The sequence below is a fragment of the Acipenser ruthenus genome, chromosome 12 (genome assembly GCF_902713425.1).
Source record: "Acipenser ruthenus chromosome 12, fAciRut3.2 maternal haplotype, whole genome shotgun sequence".
NCBI lineage: Eukaryota > Metazoa > Chordata > Actinopteri > Acipenseriformes > Acipenseridae > Acipenser > Acipenser ruthenus.
In genome coordinates this window covers 34,641,210-34,655,848 of record NC_081200.1, presented here as the reverse complement: position 1 = coordinate 34,655,848, position 14,639 = coordinate 34,641,210, and the positions used below count along the sequence as shown (strand labels likewise).

At 39.1% G+C, this 14,639-nt stretch overlaps 1 protein-coding gene across 8 annotated transcripts in view; it reads left to right on the top strand.

The window, feature by feature from the left end:
• Positions 1 to 14,639, top strand: part of LOC117417101 (E3 ubiquitin-protein ligase RNF220-like) — a 140,368-nt gene that overhangs the window by 99,190 nt on the left and 26,539 nt on the right. For 2 of the 8 annotated variants that reach the window (XM_059034914.1, XM_059034917.1), the window contains exons 5-9: positions 2,455 to 2,550; positions 4,983 to 5,025; positions 7,514 to 7,618; positions 11,742 to 11,863; positions 12,857 to 12,989. In XM_059034914.1, coding sequence (XP_058890897.1) covers positions 2,455 to 2,550; positions 4,983 to 5,025; positions 7,514 to 7,618; positions 11,742 to 11,863; positions 12,857 to 12,989 — 499 coding nt within the window. Of the gene's footprint in view, positions 1 to 2,454; positions 2,551 to 4,564; positions 4,835 to 4,982; positions 5,026 to 7,513; positions 7,619 to 11,741; positions 11,864 to 12,856; positions 12,990 to 14,639 lie in introns of those variants that run through there. The other 6 variants (XM_059034918.1, XM_034028883.3, XM_059034916.1 and 3 more) reach the window with 4 other exon arrangements.

The following is a 14,639-nucleotide window of genomic DNA, read 5'->3' as shown; positions in this document are numbered from 1 at the left end:
TGGATTCTGATCTGGTCAAATCTCAGGATGAGGTCTGGCCAGTATTTGGATTGAAGAAACCCCTCACTCATTACTGTCTTATGAAGCCCCCATGATTGAGGGCAGGGTAAAGTAATCTCAGGAAACAGTGTTTGGAATTAAAATAACATATTTCTTGTGGAGAAATGTTTTGGGAAATGATCCTATAAAACAGACAAACACATGGGGAATGTGGAGCAATGTGGAGCATCTTTTATTAATTTCTTAACTTAAGAATTTATTTATTCAAATATCAGTGAAAAAATCATTTATTCCACATGAGCTCCCAATCTCCCCATTGAGGAAGGAGCCCAGGCAGCAGGGTTAAAGAAAAGCACTAATGTTTCTGTTCTGTAAAAGCTGAGAAGCAGAGACGGCACCAGGCAGGCAGTCAGGCTGGAGATTGATGGCTTCACTGCCATTAAGAGGAGAATTAGCCGGTGGCGGCTATCCTTTTGGAGGGTGAAGAAGCCATGAATTATTTTCTTAAAGATCCGTCTCTCCAGATGATAATTTTACCTTGTAAAGGCCACTTTTTATGAGCTAAATGACTCAAAAGTCATCCTTTAATATTATGATTAGTATTTTTTGTTTAACTGCCAGTGGGCAGCACTTTAATACTTCAGATCTTTCCAGAGAAAATAATAATAACTTATAATAACTTCAAGCAAAGCAAAAAAGAAGCACTTTAGATCTTAACTCAACCGAATTCATTATGCAAACTTGAGACCAGTCAATATGATAAACAACAAAGCGCTGGAACAGCAGTGGTCTAACAGCAATCGTTCAGGGAATTAGCGGATTCTATAAGCGGCAGTTGAGACGCACAACAAAAGCGTGACTTGGCATCCTGAGCTGTGTGTTCAGCATGCTGGCGAAGCGTTCACAATTGAAGTGGCTCCATGCAATTTAAAAACTGTACAGTAATAATCTGAACTGTGTGCGTATGTAAACGAAGTACCTGCGAATGACACTGGTGTGATTAGTTGGGCCCTGTCTGTTTCCTGGGGTCGTCACCATGGTAATTCCTGGCCTGTTGCCACTCACAACCCTACTCCCACAAACACACACACACACAGCAGCCATTCCTTTATGCTTAGGATTGGTTACCTGCCATAGAACCCCATCTTTTTTGGCTGTTTTACAATCAAACTAGTACCCCCCCCCCCACCGAAAAAAAATAAATAAATAATAAGATATATATATATATACACACACATACATACACTATTACTTTTTCCATAAAATAATTTGTCACCCTAGAAATAATAAATTTTGGTGCTCACTTCTGGAAAATGGGTCATTTTCTACTGTATACAGAAAATATAGAGAGTACACACACAAGTATAGCCATAAACAAACACACACATACAAATAAATGGGTCTTTGGCCTCGCCAGCAAAAAGGATAAATAGCAATACATAACCTTTAATTTACTGTCTCTGTGAGCGAGGCTGCCATTTTTCAGGTATTAATATTGGATTAGAGTTGTTCGCCACTAAAACGTTTTTGCTCCTTTTGATTAATTGAGTTAGATTGTAAATAAAAGTATTTTATAGCCAGCATATAAAAAGCTTGTGTTGACCGAGTTCCACTTTCATTTCAATGCTATTTCCCCTGTGTAGAATTTCTCCCTTTATTGGAGGGCCTGGCTCAATCAACTTTCAAACCGGGGAAGGTTTTATTTGAAAGACTACACATATATTAACAGTGAGCAAATGTGGAACAATATTATTATTATTATTATTATTTATTTTATCAACACACATCATGATTGCATGCATTTCTAATATGCTAAAACATTTCCTTGCAGCAAAAAAAGTTGAAGGGGGCCCTGCTGTAAGTCTATATTCCTGCCATTTGATTGCAAAGAAAAACACGAATAAAGACAGTGCTTCTTGCAGCAGCATGCTCAAAAGCCCATCCTATATACATATCTTTAGAGGGATATAAACCAAAACACAATGTAGGGAAATGTCGCTTGCCAGGGAACCAAAACTGGCTGGTTGAAGCTAAGGTGGGAAACAGACTAGCGCTGAGCTCAGTCTGGCTGTTTTTATGTCTGTGAGATTCAAGATGCATTGCAGATGTGCTGCCAACAGGTTCTTCCTAAGTATAACCCATTACAATGGGACACAAACAAAGACACAGGAAAATATAATTTGCAATGTTTATTTTGTATGTACAGTTATTGTTTGGGCCAGTGTAGTCCAGAAATGGAAGTATAGAAAGAAAACATGAACTACAAATTGAATGCAAAAACAGAACATTCTAAAAATCAGAAACTGAGCGAAGAATCTGATTTCTGAAAAGCAAATCAATTGAGAATTTTTTTTTTGGCAATTTCCCGAAAACGCTGGCTCTACTTACATATATATATATTTTTTAAAAGCTACATTGTCCTGGAATGTGTGTCTTTTTCTTCTATCTCCACAGTCTATTTTATTATCGGTGCACATCAAACGTGAAGGAGAATCTCCCACCGCCTCCCCGCTGTCATCAGAAGACACTCACCACTCCGACAGATATCAGGTGTGACAGACAGGCAGACAGACAGACGAGATAGAGGATAAAGATCAACTGAGCGCACTGAAGCATCACAAGGGTTAAAACACACAAACACACACACACACTGACACGTGATCACATTACAACTCCAACCCAACAAAACTTTGCATTGGAAAACTGTGAGTAAAGTGAAAATGAAACGTGTTTGCAGTTCTTTGCATTTTTTTTTCTTAATGAAAGCACATTTTTTTGTTTCATGTCAAGGTCAGAGACACACACACACAGTATTGCATGGTAATATCACACTCTACAGGGGTTTTTAATTGGGTAAATAGTTAAGAATTCAATTGCACTTGCATATTAAGAAAAAGAACATGATTTCCTATTGCATCCCAATGAAATGCTTTCCCATTGCATCCCAATGAAGTAAGAAATTCCACACTTATTAAATGACAAGCCTTATTCCAACCCTTACCCACATGAGCTACCACTTAGTGTACTGTAAAGAGTCATCAATCTAATTTAAATTTCAAGTCAAAATGTTGCTAATTTATATAAAAACAGTCTTTAAATAACCAGCAAGCTTCGAGAAATGTCCCTTAATTGCATTATGAAAATAGAATTGCCTGATGCTTGTTGTATAAGTGTTATCAGCATCTGAAACAACCACAAAGTACCCTACTGTTTTCCCTCCACATGCTATGGTTGTTTAGTCAAAATGGTCCTACCAATTTAGAGCACCGCTCCATTACTTTGACTTGCCAAACAAGAACACTAATGGGTAAGCTAAGGGAGCATCTCCAGCCGCTTAGGCAGTAGAAAATTCCATTAATACTGCAGGATTGTTACTAATGATATACTTTTAATTAAGCTTTGTTACACAGACATTTATTCAAGCTTCATTTTCTAAATGTATAGTTTCTAGAAATCACTTAGATAACAGGTAATAATTTATAACATTTCAAATTATTATTACTCAACTCATTTCGTAAAATAGTAATGTGTCTGAAATGACGACACAATGATCTATATTGAACTGGTGTCACAAGACTGCATCTGTTAGCAAGCGTCCATCGCTTATGCTTGCTTTGCTTAAATCAGCACTTGCAAATTTTCACCAACCCTGAAAGTGCTGATTATTATTCCTCGCATTATTCATCCTTGAAGAATAATGCTGAAACAAACTTGGACGCGCTACGGTCTTTATGCACACATCCCAGTTATCAAAAATGCCAGTTGATAATTTAATTGTATCTTTTTTTTTTTTTTTTTTTTTTTTTTTTACATGTATGTTATTTAAAGGGAAAACTTTGTTTTTTTACCCCTAATATTTAATTTCTTACCTGTGCGTTCGGTAGGATTCTGTATCGATGTTTCTGCTTAGATCGTTATTTGTCGTAAGTTACTAACTATTCTAGCAAACAAACTGGCTTTTGTCTTAGTTCTGCTCAGGCTGTATGGGAAAGCAGTTTATGAAAACAATGCCTTGCATTAGCAGAACTGCACTAGCGTTATACAATGTATGTATTATATAGTGTAGCAATTATATAATGGTATCCTATATCATGGCATTATTTATTTATATATTAGTATCACACAGCAAGCAACAAATCAGATACATACACAGTATATAAGGTAAAGTTGTATAACCGTAGCTTCAAGTTATAAGTGGAAGTTGTTTTAAGTTTCATTCTATATTAAATATATAAACAAACAGACACATAAATAAACACTTGCTGCTAAATAACATATAAAGGTAAGGTAATAGTGAAATGTTTCTCTTAGGCTAACTGAGTTTACTACAGTAATTGAGGGAAACAAGCCTCATAAATATATCTTTCAAACAAAATATTTTTCATATATAGGACCTACATATTAGACTGTAATTTAAAAAAAAAAAAAATCAAAAATTCAAAACACTTGCTTTCTTATCACGATTTGAACACTTGGTGTTGAACTCACTGCTACCAGCTTGTTGCTGCCACCTGCTGTCCAGACGCAGAACCACGCCGTTTTATTTTGTTTCCTCTGCTGGAAATGAACTTTCACTTTGTTATACCGGTCACATGACTGAGGCCAACATGGCTCTTGTAGCAGGATGAAGAGAGAGAGCTATGTGAACTGGTTCTTTCAATCGCTTTGCATCCTTCCTGACTGTCTCTTGTTTATATACGCGGCTGGCACACTGTCATTTCTTTGATTAAGTCATGCTAGTGACTGTGGCCCGTTTGGTCACTTTTGGAGCCTAATTACAGTGGGGGAGCCTGTAGTTATGGAAAAGAAGAGACAGCCCAATGGGAGACAAGAAGTAGGTTTTGTGTTTACAATCTGAATTGAGGTGGGGGCAATCCGGCGCAATCCGTGCTTTTAATGTTATTAAATGTATTGACTGAAATGATAAATGGGATGGTTTTCTTTTCTGATTTGTGTTGTGTTGTTTTTTCCCCCCTCACCAGACATTTTTACGAGTCAGAGCAAACAGACAAACAAGATTGAATGGTACGTACATATTAAGTTTTCTACAACTTTTTTCCTCTCTGAAGCTTGATACTACTGTAGTATTTAGTATTGCATTTATCGTAATTTCAGTGGGGAATTTGTTAAAACTATCTGTGGTATATTTTTATTTGTGTATAATACAAGGCTTTTTTCTTCCAACATTCACAGTTGACCCACATTATTATTTTTTGTTAATACAACTGCTTTGGCACACTTAGCAATATATCTTTTTATTTGTTTATTTTGTATTCCAACGCGTTAATATGGCCTAATACTACCACGACTACTACCACCACAAGTACTACTGATAATAATTAGGTTAATATGTTCTTCTAAATTGTATTGTGTATTGGCCATGGTTTTGATCATGGTATATTTGGAATTTAAGCAGTACAATTTAAAAACAAAATGTATTGAAATGCAAATTTAATGACTGCTGGTTTTGTTTAATTACTGTTAGCTAATTATTTTCACCCTTGTTAAAAAACCTGAATAAATAAACATTTGGTAACAGATGAGTCAGTTTTGATGACCAGGTACAAAGTGACTAGTTATGCATCTTGGCCTTTAGGGCAACAGGTGCTCTGCCTTGGTCAAATACATTCAAGGGCAAAATTACTGTAAATATGGTTTATAGCTTTGTAAAGTGCTGACATTGTTTCCAGTAATTAGAGTGAAAGAGCTGGTCTGTTCCTAACAAAGGCAACATTTGTAAATATATGAATTGTACATAAGTGCCCCCAACACTGGTCTGTAGCTAAAAATGAATGTTGTAGCACAAATTGGGTTTGTTCAATTTGTTTCTGGTTGTGGCTAGCTGATGTAGCTTTTACTTTGAATGGGGAGCATTGGGCAGAGGGAGGGCAGCACAAGTTCATTAAGAACAGGGAGCCCAGGTCTTAATGCAAGGTGTCAGTTTTCCAGCAGCCAGTGCTGTTTGAGGTTGGCATGCAAGGGGAGTTTTCAAGCCCTGCTGGCGGAGTTTGCAGCACGGCTCCCTGGACGGGCGGCTGAGTTAATTAGACGTGATCCCACCTTTCAGCATTAATTATCCGTGTGGCAATCCTTACGGGTCACAAAATCTCATAAATATTTACAGATTAGAAGTGAAGGAGCAGTGCTGGTAAGGGTTTAGAAAACATGGCTTAATTTGAAAATTGGGATGAGATGTAACATTGACCATGTTAAAACAGATCCCATGGCAATAACTCATGGGTCCTGGCTACACTTTAAATGCAAGTTATGGTAAATTCCCCGAAACCCCAATAATGGTGAAAGGACATTCTTGGAAATGCAATGTCAAATAAAAAGTTCTCTAGATTCTCATTTGGTGCAAAGTTGCCAATTTGTCTTAATTTTTTTTAAAGGTGATTTAATAGGAATATGTAATTATCCAGAACAGCTTTTTATTAGAAATGTTCACCATTTAATTATGCGTTTAACCAGCTGTATGCCATAGGGTGTGATTTAGTGAATACATTTTATATTCAGTCAGTATGCGTGAATGGAAGACAGTGGCTAAGTCAGGAGCATCAACAGGCCCTTAAAATGTTCAACCAGAAGCTCTTATTTTATATAGCTTTATTTTTTATTTATTTATTTTTTTAACTGCTAGGTTTATGGCGTAAGCTGTGCTTGCATCTAATAGTAAAGTATTGGCAGGTACTGGGGTTTGTATTGCGTGCAGTTTTTACTTTCAAGTGACTATTTGACATGTGTTCATGCCCTTGTTGCTGTCTTAAGTTTTAAAATGAGCAGTGGATGGAATCTGGCAGTGTGCCTCAGTCAGAGGTGTGGAAGCGAGCCTTCAGGGCGACTCTTGGTTGTTTAATCGAGCTGATCTGGTGGCCAACAGGCATTTGGTGACTTGTGTGGAAAACATCTTGATGTGTTTTGCCATTTTCTCTACAATGCAACTGATGTCTCCTGTCACTCCATTATAAAACAGTTTTTAACTTGAGCTGTTTTGGGAGTGACTCTAAAATGCTTGAACTTCTACTTGTATCTTGTCACCAGGACCTACCTCCTGATATAAACGCCAAACCTCAAAATTAAACTCCCAGTGTTTGCGCATGGCTTCCATGATCGGAGAGCCAAATATTTAGGAGTGATTCATGTTTCCTGTCTCTGTATGCAGCCAGGGTAGGCAAAATGTTTGCTTGACCTGGTGCAGGAAGCTGCTTCCCCCATCAATCAAAAAGGACAGCAATCGAGATCAAGAGTGCACGTTTGATCGCATCTGCCCCCCTGCTTTCAATTGAGGAAGTGCTTTCCCTGACAAATACAAAAATAAATACATAAATAAAACTGAATTTAGGTGCCCCGTCTTTGGTCGCAGTGCAGTGGAGGAGGTAGCAGGGAGTGTTCACAAGGAGGAGTATAAGTTAACTCTGCCCAAAAGGCCATGTAGTTGTCGCCTATTTCCCTTGACGTAGCGCCTTCACAAGCAGAGGATCTATTAACCCTTGACTTCTTGATATGTTAACAGTCGACGACCTCTGCTGGTGCAGGCGCTACACCAAGGAAAGTGGCAAAACCGTACCTTTACGACTACGCAACGGAGCAACTGTCGCCCCCTGCTGCAGCCAACACGGTAAGACACCTTCAGATCAGCCTCAGCTATGGTGCTGGGGCTGGTCAAAACATTTCGGGTACCATGAAATTAAAATGGAACGATTTTTACTAGAAGAATGAATAAAAACACACTTTTAAATGTAAGCATAGGACACGCTACAACTGGTGTACTACTAGCCGTTTGTTTTCAACTGAACGTTAAAAACTGGATTCAACAAAATTTTAGAAGAGATGGCCAATTCATATCGCCCGATACCCGGGACAACAAGATTTGTAGGACGGACAACAAGTTTTGCCGTTATACTTTGCCTGTCGGACATGTAGTTTTTATTTATTTATTTTCTATTGCTAGAAAGGCAGTCCGGGTATATTTGTATTGAGCCACGCAAGTTTCTGAAAACTGAATTGCGGAAGTCTAGCACATACAAAAACATTTTTGTTTACGTCCCACCCCTATTACTTCTGATTGGCTAGCTGTGGAAGAAGCTGATCTTTATTGGTTACAAAGAGACCCAGAAATGGCTGAGAGTGAGACCCTCTGTCAAGCCACATGCTAATCTTTTAAACTTCAGGTATTTTTTGTAAATGAACATATAAGTGATACTGTTTTCTTAATACATGAACCTGACATTTTAAATGCAGCAATCTAAAATAGTTACCAAAAAAAAAAAAAGAAATACACCGTAATCGCTAAGGTATTAGCAGATTTGAAAAAATCGTGTTGGACACGCACAATCCGTCGATTTGTGAAACTATTAAAACATTAAGATTGACAAATGTGTTTATAATAATAGAAATGAAGTGCTTAAGCAATAAGGCATGAGAGGGCATGCATGGGTTGTGCTGGATATTGTCACTTCTTGGTGTGTTGTCAAGTAAAAAAAATAAAGACTTTTAAAGAACTATAAAAACCTTGATATATGTGTTTCAATTCATTTTTCTGACTATCAAAAAAACCTTGCTTAGTTGTGTATCTGTGAGGTGCTGCCTTCCTGCATATTCTATGTAACATTGTTGCTAGGTAATTCACTCCCTTTGGCTCTAACACAAGAGTTTAAGAGGCTACTTATTAATTATTAGTTATTAGTTACAGAAAATGACTGGTATGTACTACAAATAAAATACCAAAACAGCATCTTGTTTAAAATAGCAGACTGGTTCGTAGTGCAAATTAATATAAACAGGAAGCTATGACAAGACACCTTGGTGTCTTCAGTATCTTCCATGACAGCAGGTATTTTGACAGGTGTTTTCTTTGATTTTGGTGGCGCAGTGATACGTGGTTGGCACAGGTGCAGTACTTTGCCTTTGTTCCTAAGTAGTTCCTAATCGTGACATTGTGCGTGATATTGTAACGGCTTGGAACAGTGATGGATCAATCAGCATGCAGCATTCTAACAATCCGTTTTAGAATTATAAGTATAGTACTATTAAGTCAAATAAATATATCATATAAATAATGTTCCTCAATGTCCCGCAGCAGTGTGGAGTAGTGGTTAGGGCTCTGGACTTGACCGGAGGGTCGTGGGTTCAATCCCAGGTGGGGGACACTGCTGCTGTACCCTTGAGCAAGGTACTTTATCTAGATTGCTCCAGTAAAAACCCAACTGTATAAATGGGTAATTGTATATAAAAATAATGTGATATCTTGTAACAATTGTAAGTCGCCCTGGATAAGGGTGTCTGCTAAGAAATAAAAAAATAAAAAATAATAATAATAATAATAATAATAATAATAATAATAATGGGAATAAAATAAATTAATCTCAGAAAAGTTGACCACTTGTCGCATATATTGCAATAAAGCTTTAGTTGGCTATGTTAAACTCAAGACATTGTGAATCTGTCATTAAAAAAAAAAAAAAATAGAAAGAAAAGCTCCTTATCCGTGTCTTGCCTAATTGATCAGTCTTTTTCTATTTAATGGAGCCTCCCTCAATTACCATCTCTATCACCTGGAAGAGATTATCAGCGCGGCATTGTGACAGTCTTCTACTCTCCACAGTTATGGGGCGTCTTCTCCCCCTCTCAGTCCCCTTGGCCTGCTCAGAATCTCAGCCAGCTAAAAATTAATGTCCCTGCACGCAATTTGCAGTTAAGAAAAGGGGACAAAAGACTTACGATGTAATAGGCACTGTTCTGCTGTGTTAAATTTCTAATTATGTGCGTGGGGGGAGTTGTAAAGGCAATGAGAGATGTGTACAGTGTGACTGGCAGACCATCCCAAACCATTTCAAGGAGAAAAAAAAAAGTTGAGGGATACAGTACAATATTAATGCACAGGAAAGCACGACCAATCGGAATCGCTGCAACATTGACAGGAACTAGACTTGTAGCCTTGGATTAAGTAGGGAGTGTTTTTTAAAACTGCATACTTGAATAATTTAGTAATTGATTGACAAGTCATTTTATTACGTATAATGAACACGAGGTGGTTAAAGAAACAGGCTTGTAACCAGGAGGTCCCCGGTTCAAATCCCACCACAGCCACTGACTCATTGCGTGACCCTGAGCAAGTCACTTAACCTCCTTGTGCTCCTTCTTTCGGGTGAGACGTAATTGTAAGTGACTCTGCAGCTGATGCATAGTTCACACTCCCTAGTCTCTGTAAGTCGCCTTGGATAAAGGCGTCTGCTAAATAAACAAGTAGTAGTATAAAAGTACCTTAAAAGATAGAAGTAATTGCCAGTAGTCAAAATAATGTCATTGTGATAGGCTACTTCAGGGTTTTTTTTAGGTGTTATAGAGGCATGTTTCCAAATAATAATAATAATTATTATTATTATTATTATTATTATTATTATTATTATTATTATTATCTCTTGGATATATGTACTGCTATCTGCGTGGGGGTGCTGTCAGGGACTCTTCTCAGCGCCACCTGCTGTGTATCTGTGATAGAGCACTTTCAGATGCATTACACTTAAGATGTAGTAATCTTTTACTTATTTTCAGACTTCATTGATTTTGTGTCAGAAGAAAAAAATGACTTTCTGACAGAAGACGTTTTTGTTTAAGTGCAATTCTATGAGCGGAGCAGCATAATTGTAATGCTGTTAGAGCACAATAGTAATATAATGCAATCCTTTATGTCACTTATTTTCTTTTGAGTCTGTAAAAAACTTTATTGGAAAATACACTCAGACAAACCTTCAGAACCAAGGGTCTGGTTTCTACAGCTGTGACAGTGCAGTCACCACTGGATCGTTGCGACCCTTGGATAAAAGTACAAATTCAAGCTATGCCACTATGAGCAAAATCAGTGCTTGTCAGCGTATTTATTGTGTTGCAAATCATAATTCTGGATCTCCACACTTCTGCTGATAAACCAGTGCATACTTCCTTCATTCTGTGTCAAGGTTTTTGGATGCTTTGCAGAGTGAGCATTCCGGGCAGACATGTCTGCAGTGCTTGGAGGTTAAGGGGTTAATGTGTGTGCACAAGCTGGGATTTAGATTATTCGGAGTGGCTGCTGTCTGTTGGTGCAGCGCCTGGCCGTACAGTGCAGGTGGATAAAGATGTATTGAAAACGCAGAGGGGTTCTTTACCATGCGTATCGAGACAATAGGCTTCTCTTTCACACAGCCGTTACTGATCCTTCTGTGAAGCCTCAGCACTCTAAATTGTCGGTTTTCAGACCACTTCATTAACGCAAGTGCAGTTAGAAACTAAATTGACACATTGTAAATGCCAATACCATTTTACTTCAGTGTGCTGGCATACGGGTGAAACCTCTGAAAAAAAAAAAAACTCAGGGCAACCAATTTCTGTACAGTAGCTCCTCATGACAGGGGTTCCTGCTGTTGAGGTTCACTCGCATCTAATCGTAGGGTTTCTTGTTAGATTTGGAGTCATGTTGTTTATTAAAAGAGACAGCAGCCTAATACACTCAACGGCTTGTTTGCATCTGGCTATTGTTCTTATTGTTTAAAGGCCATTCTCTCAAACGCAGATTTGTTACTAGCTAATCGAACAGTATTGAGCCAGGAACTCTTCAATGATGTTTCTCTGGGATGTACTGGTGTGTAGTAGGAAGAATAATCAGTGTAACAATTCTGCTAATGGTTTCCTGGGATATAAATGTTCCTGTGGTGAATGGCGTGTGCAGTCAATGACGGTTTATTCCCTTCTGTGTTTTGCAGCTCGGATTGGGAAGATGAAGCGCAGGAAGCCAGAGGATGGGCAGGTATGTCCGCTGTGCAGCGCACCGCTGGCAGGGACAGAGGAGGAGATGAGTAGGCATGTGGAACAATGTCTGTTCAAGGTAGCATCGGGGACACCTTCCCCTTTCACAATCTGCTCTCCTTCTTCCACTCACCTCACACCTCTGAGCTGGTTCCCAAATCCTCCTGCATTTTCTCTCCTCTGCCCATGGCAGAAAGTTGATCTGGCCATTGTTTTATCAGATATTATCCTAGTCTGCAGTGGTTTACGAAGCATTAAGGTGGTGGCAGCCTTTCCTACCCATTGGTATTCCACTGCGTTGCCAGATCAACCGATTTATCACTGTTAACTACCTAAACACCTCGTGTGCAAAGAACAAAAGGTGAGAGGAGTTGGGAACCATCAGGCCTCTCCTGCCAGGTCCTTTTAGCCAGATACTTCTGAGACGCTTGCTATTAACTGTCCTTTAACAACTGTCAACCCACAGCGCCTTTTACTTACTGTAGTAACCTACTGAGAATGAAGAAATGACTACAGGATGAAAATCCAGTTAGGGCAGTCTAACTGAAAAGCAAGATTTGTTTTGTTAACAATTTATTTGAATGGCCAATTATTTTGTTTTGTTTACTGGCTTAAACATATTAACAGATGATGTTTTATCATTATAAGACTTTTCAATGATCCCTAATTTTCAGTTGCACTAACGTTGCCTGAGTTTTTTTGAAGCTTTACCTTGAACAAAAAGTTCTTGTTATTATTTACTAGTTAATGGCACCCTGGGTACAGCTGGTGATGACTCATTTTGACAAAAAGTTGGCTTATAAACAATTTTTTTCTGAACAGTTCACTGCAAACTAGATCTCCATTCATCATCCCTGTGTAAAAATAAAGGAAGGAGATCCCTATACCATGGCCAGATATTTTCCACAAAATATCAGAAGTAAAAATTTGTGGATGTTATTGACATTTGAAATTGACTAAATTATTGACTTTTACTGACCTTTCATAAAAATCAATATATAAATCAATATACAATGCTGTTGGAGCCAGCTGTGGGATTAATAAATGAATAACCGGAGTTTTCCTCCTACAGAGAGAAGGCGCGTGCGGGATGGAGGATGACTCTGTGGATATCGATGGGGAGAACGGCAATCGCTTTGAGGAGTACGAGTGGTGCGGGCAGAAGCGGGTGCGAGCCACCTCACTGCTGGAGGGAGGCTTCGGAGGTATGGCAACGTTGCTAGGGAATAGCTGCTGTAAAATGATGCACAATCTGCATAATATGTCAACTATAATATATACTCCCAGTTCCAGAGGTTCCACTAAATAAATGAACACATATCCAGTGTTCTCCAGTAAAGAGGGAAGCTTGGCTATCCTGGCCAGATTATTTATTCAACATAAAGAAAGAAAGAAGAAATACGTTTTGCCGTGGAGATCTCCAGACGAGCTTTGTTGAAAAACATCTTCCTGTGAAAGTGAAAGAACGAAGGCAGTGTTTGACCTCTGGGTTCCATTTTGCTGGGAATGTAATCTTAGCTGAGACCTTGCTCTGGTGGTGTTCTGTGTTTGACAGGCCCGTAGCACCAGCAAGGGCACATATCTGCTCTCCTGTGCACTGTGGTGGCGTTAAGCTTGCAGTAAAAATAATTAGATATTTAGATTTTTCATCTCAACTTACTATATCATAGCTGAGGTTTCTCCTGGTCAGGAGTTACTCTGTCGTAGCCAAGGTGTTGGTAAACAAACGCCTTTTTGTTCCTTTTCTTTAATGAGAAGATTTGACACATTTGCTGTGTGAATATTCTGTTGTGGCTCTGTATTGTTAGACTCCTTTTTCTCAGATAAAAGTCTTTACCTTTTGCATGGCTCATCTGCCCTTTCTTTGAAAATGAAACTTTTAACCCCCCCCCCCCCCCCCTCCCCCCCAAAAAAGAAAATCTGATCAGTTTCTTCCTCAGAAGTGGAGCCCTGTCATGTTTAAATGGCTTATCTCGCTCACAAAAGGGGGATTGTGCTTTTAACTGGAGCATCTTAGCACAGTATCGATGGCAGGAGCTGGAGATCTGGACGTTAAAGCATTGAGGGAGGGGGAGGGGGCTATAATGATGACATCTGGGACTGTTTGAAGACTTTCACCTTTTGTAAAGTGACTTCAAAGTTTCCTTTTCCTCAGAACAAATGTCCAAATACCATCTGATGCATCCCTGTAGTCGTTTCGACCTGCGCAGATGGGGATAAGCAGATTAAGTCTAGTAGCAGTAGGGCATCGTTTTCCTTGATTGTATTTTGTTATTTTATTCTATTCTATTCTATTCGTATGGACGACCCCCTCTCCACACGCTTTCCTCTCTGTTGTTGTGTTTCATCTTCCAGATCGATCTGTATCTTGTATCATTCCTGGTCTGGTGATACTGGTTGGTTTCTTGTTAGGAATAGCAGAGGTCGGGGGCGGGGGGGGGGGGGGGGGGGGGTTGTTGCGAGGGTATTGATCCAGTCTCGGCTGATAGAAAGGAGAGCAGGGGTAGCGCTGCAGGACCCGGCAGACTGAGCACGTGCACCAGCGTGCATAATGTGAGTGAAAGGCAGTTAAAGTGGCGGTGACCTTTTCAGGGGAGATTAGATTGCCTGCCAAGACTGGTTAAAAGGAGTGATAACGACTGATCAGGAAAGCTAGCCAGACAACTTCAGAGGGGGTGGGGTTTGCAAACACAAATCCAAAAACTGTTGGCAAAGGGAATGGAAAGATAGTAGTATCAGTCATTTTTGTTTTATTTGCCTGCTTTCAGAAAATTCATTTTTCTTGGGTTTCCAGGCCCTGTCTGTCTGCCTGCCTACTTTGTATTCCTTTGTGCTCCTGTATTCTCCATTCAGGG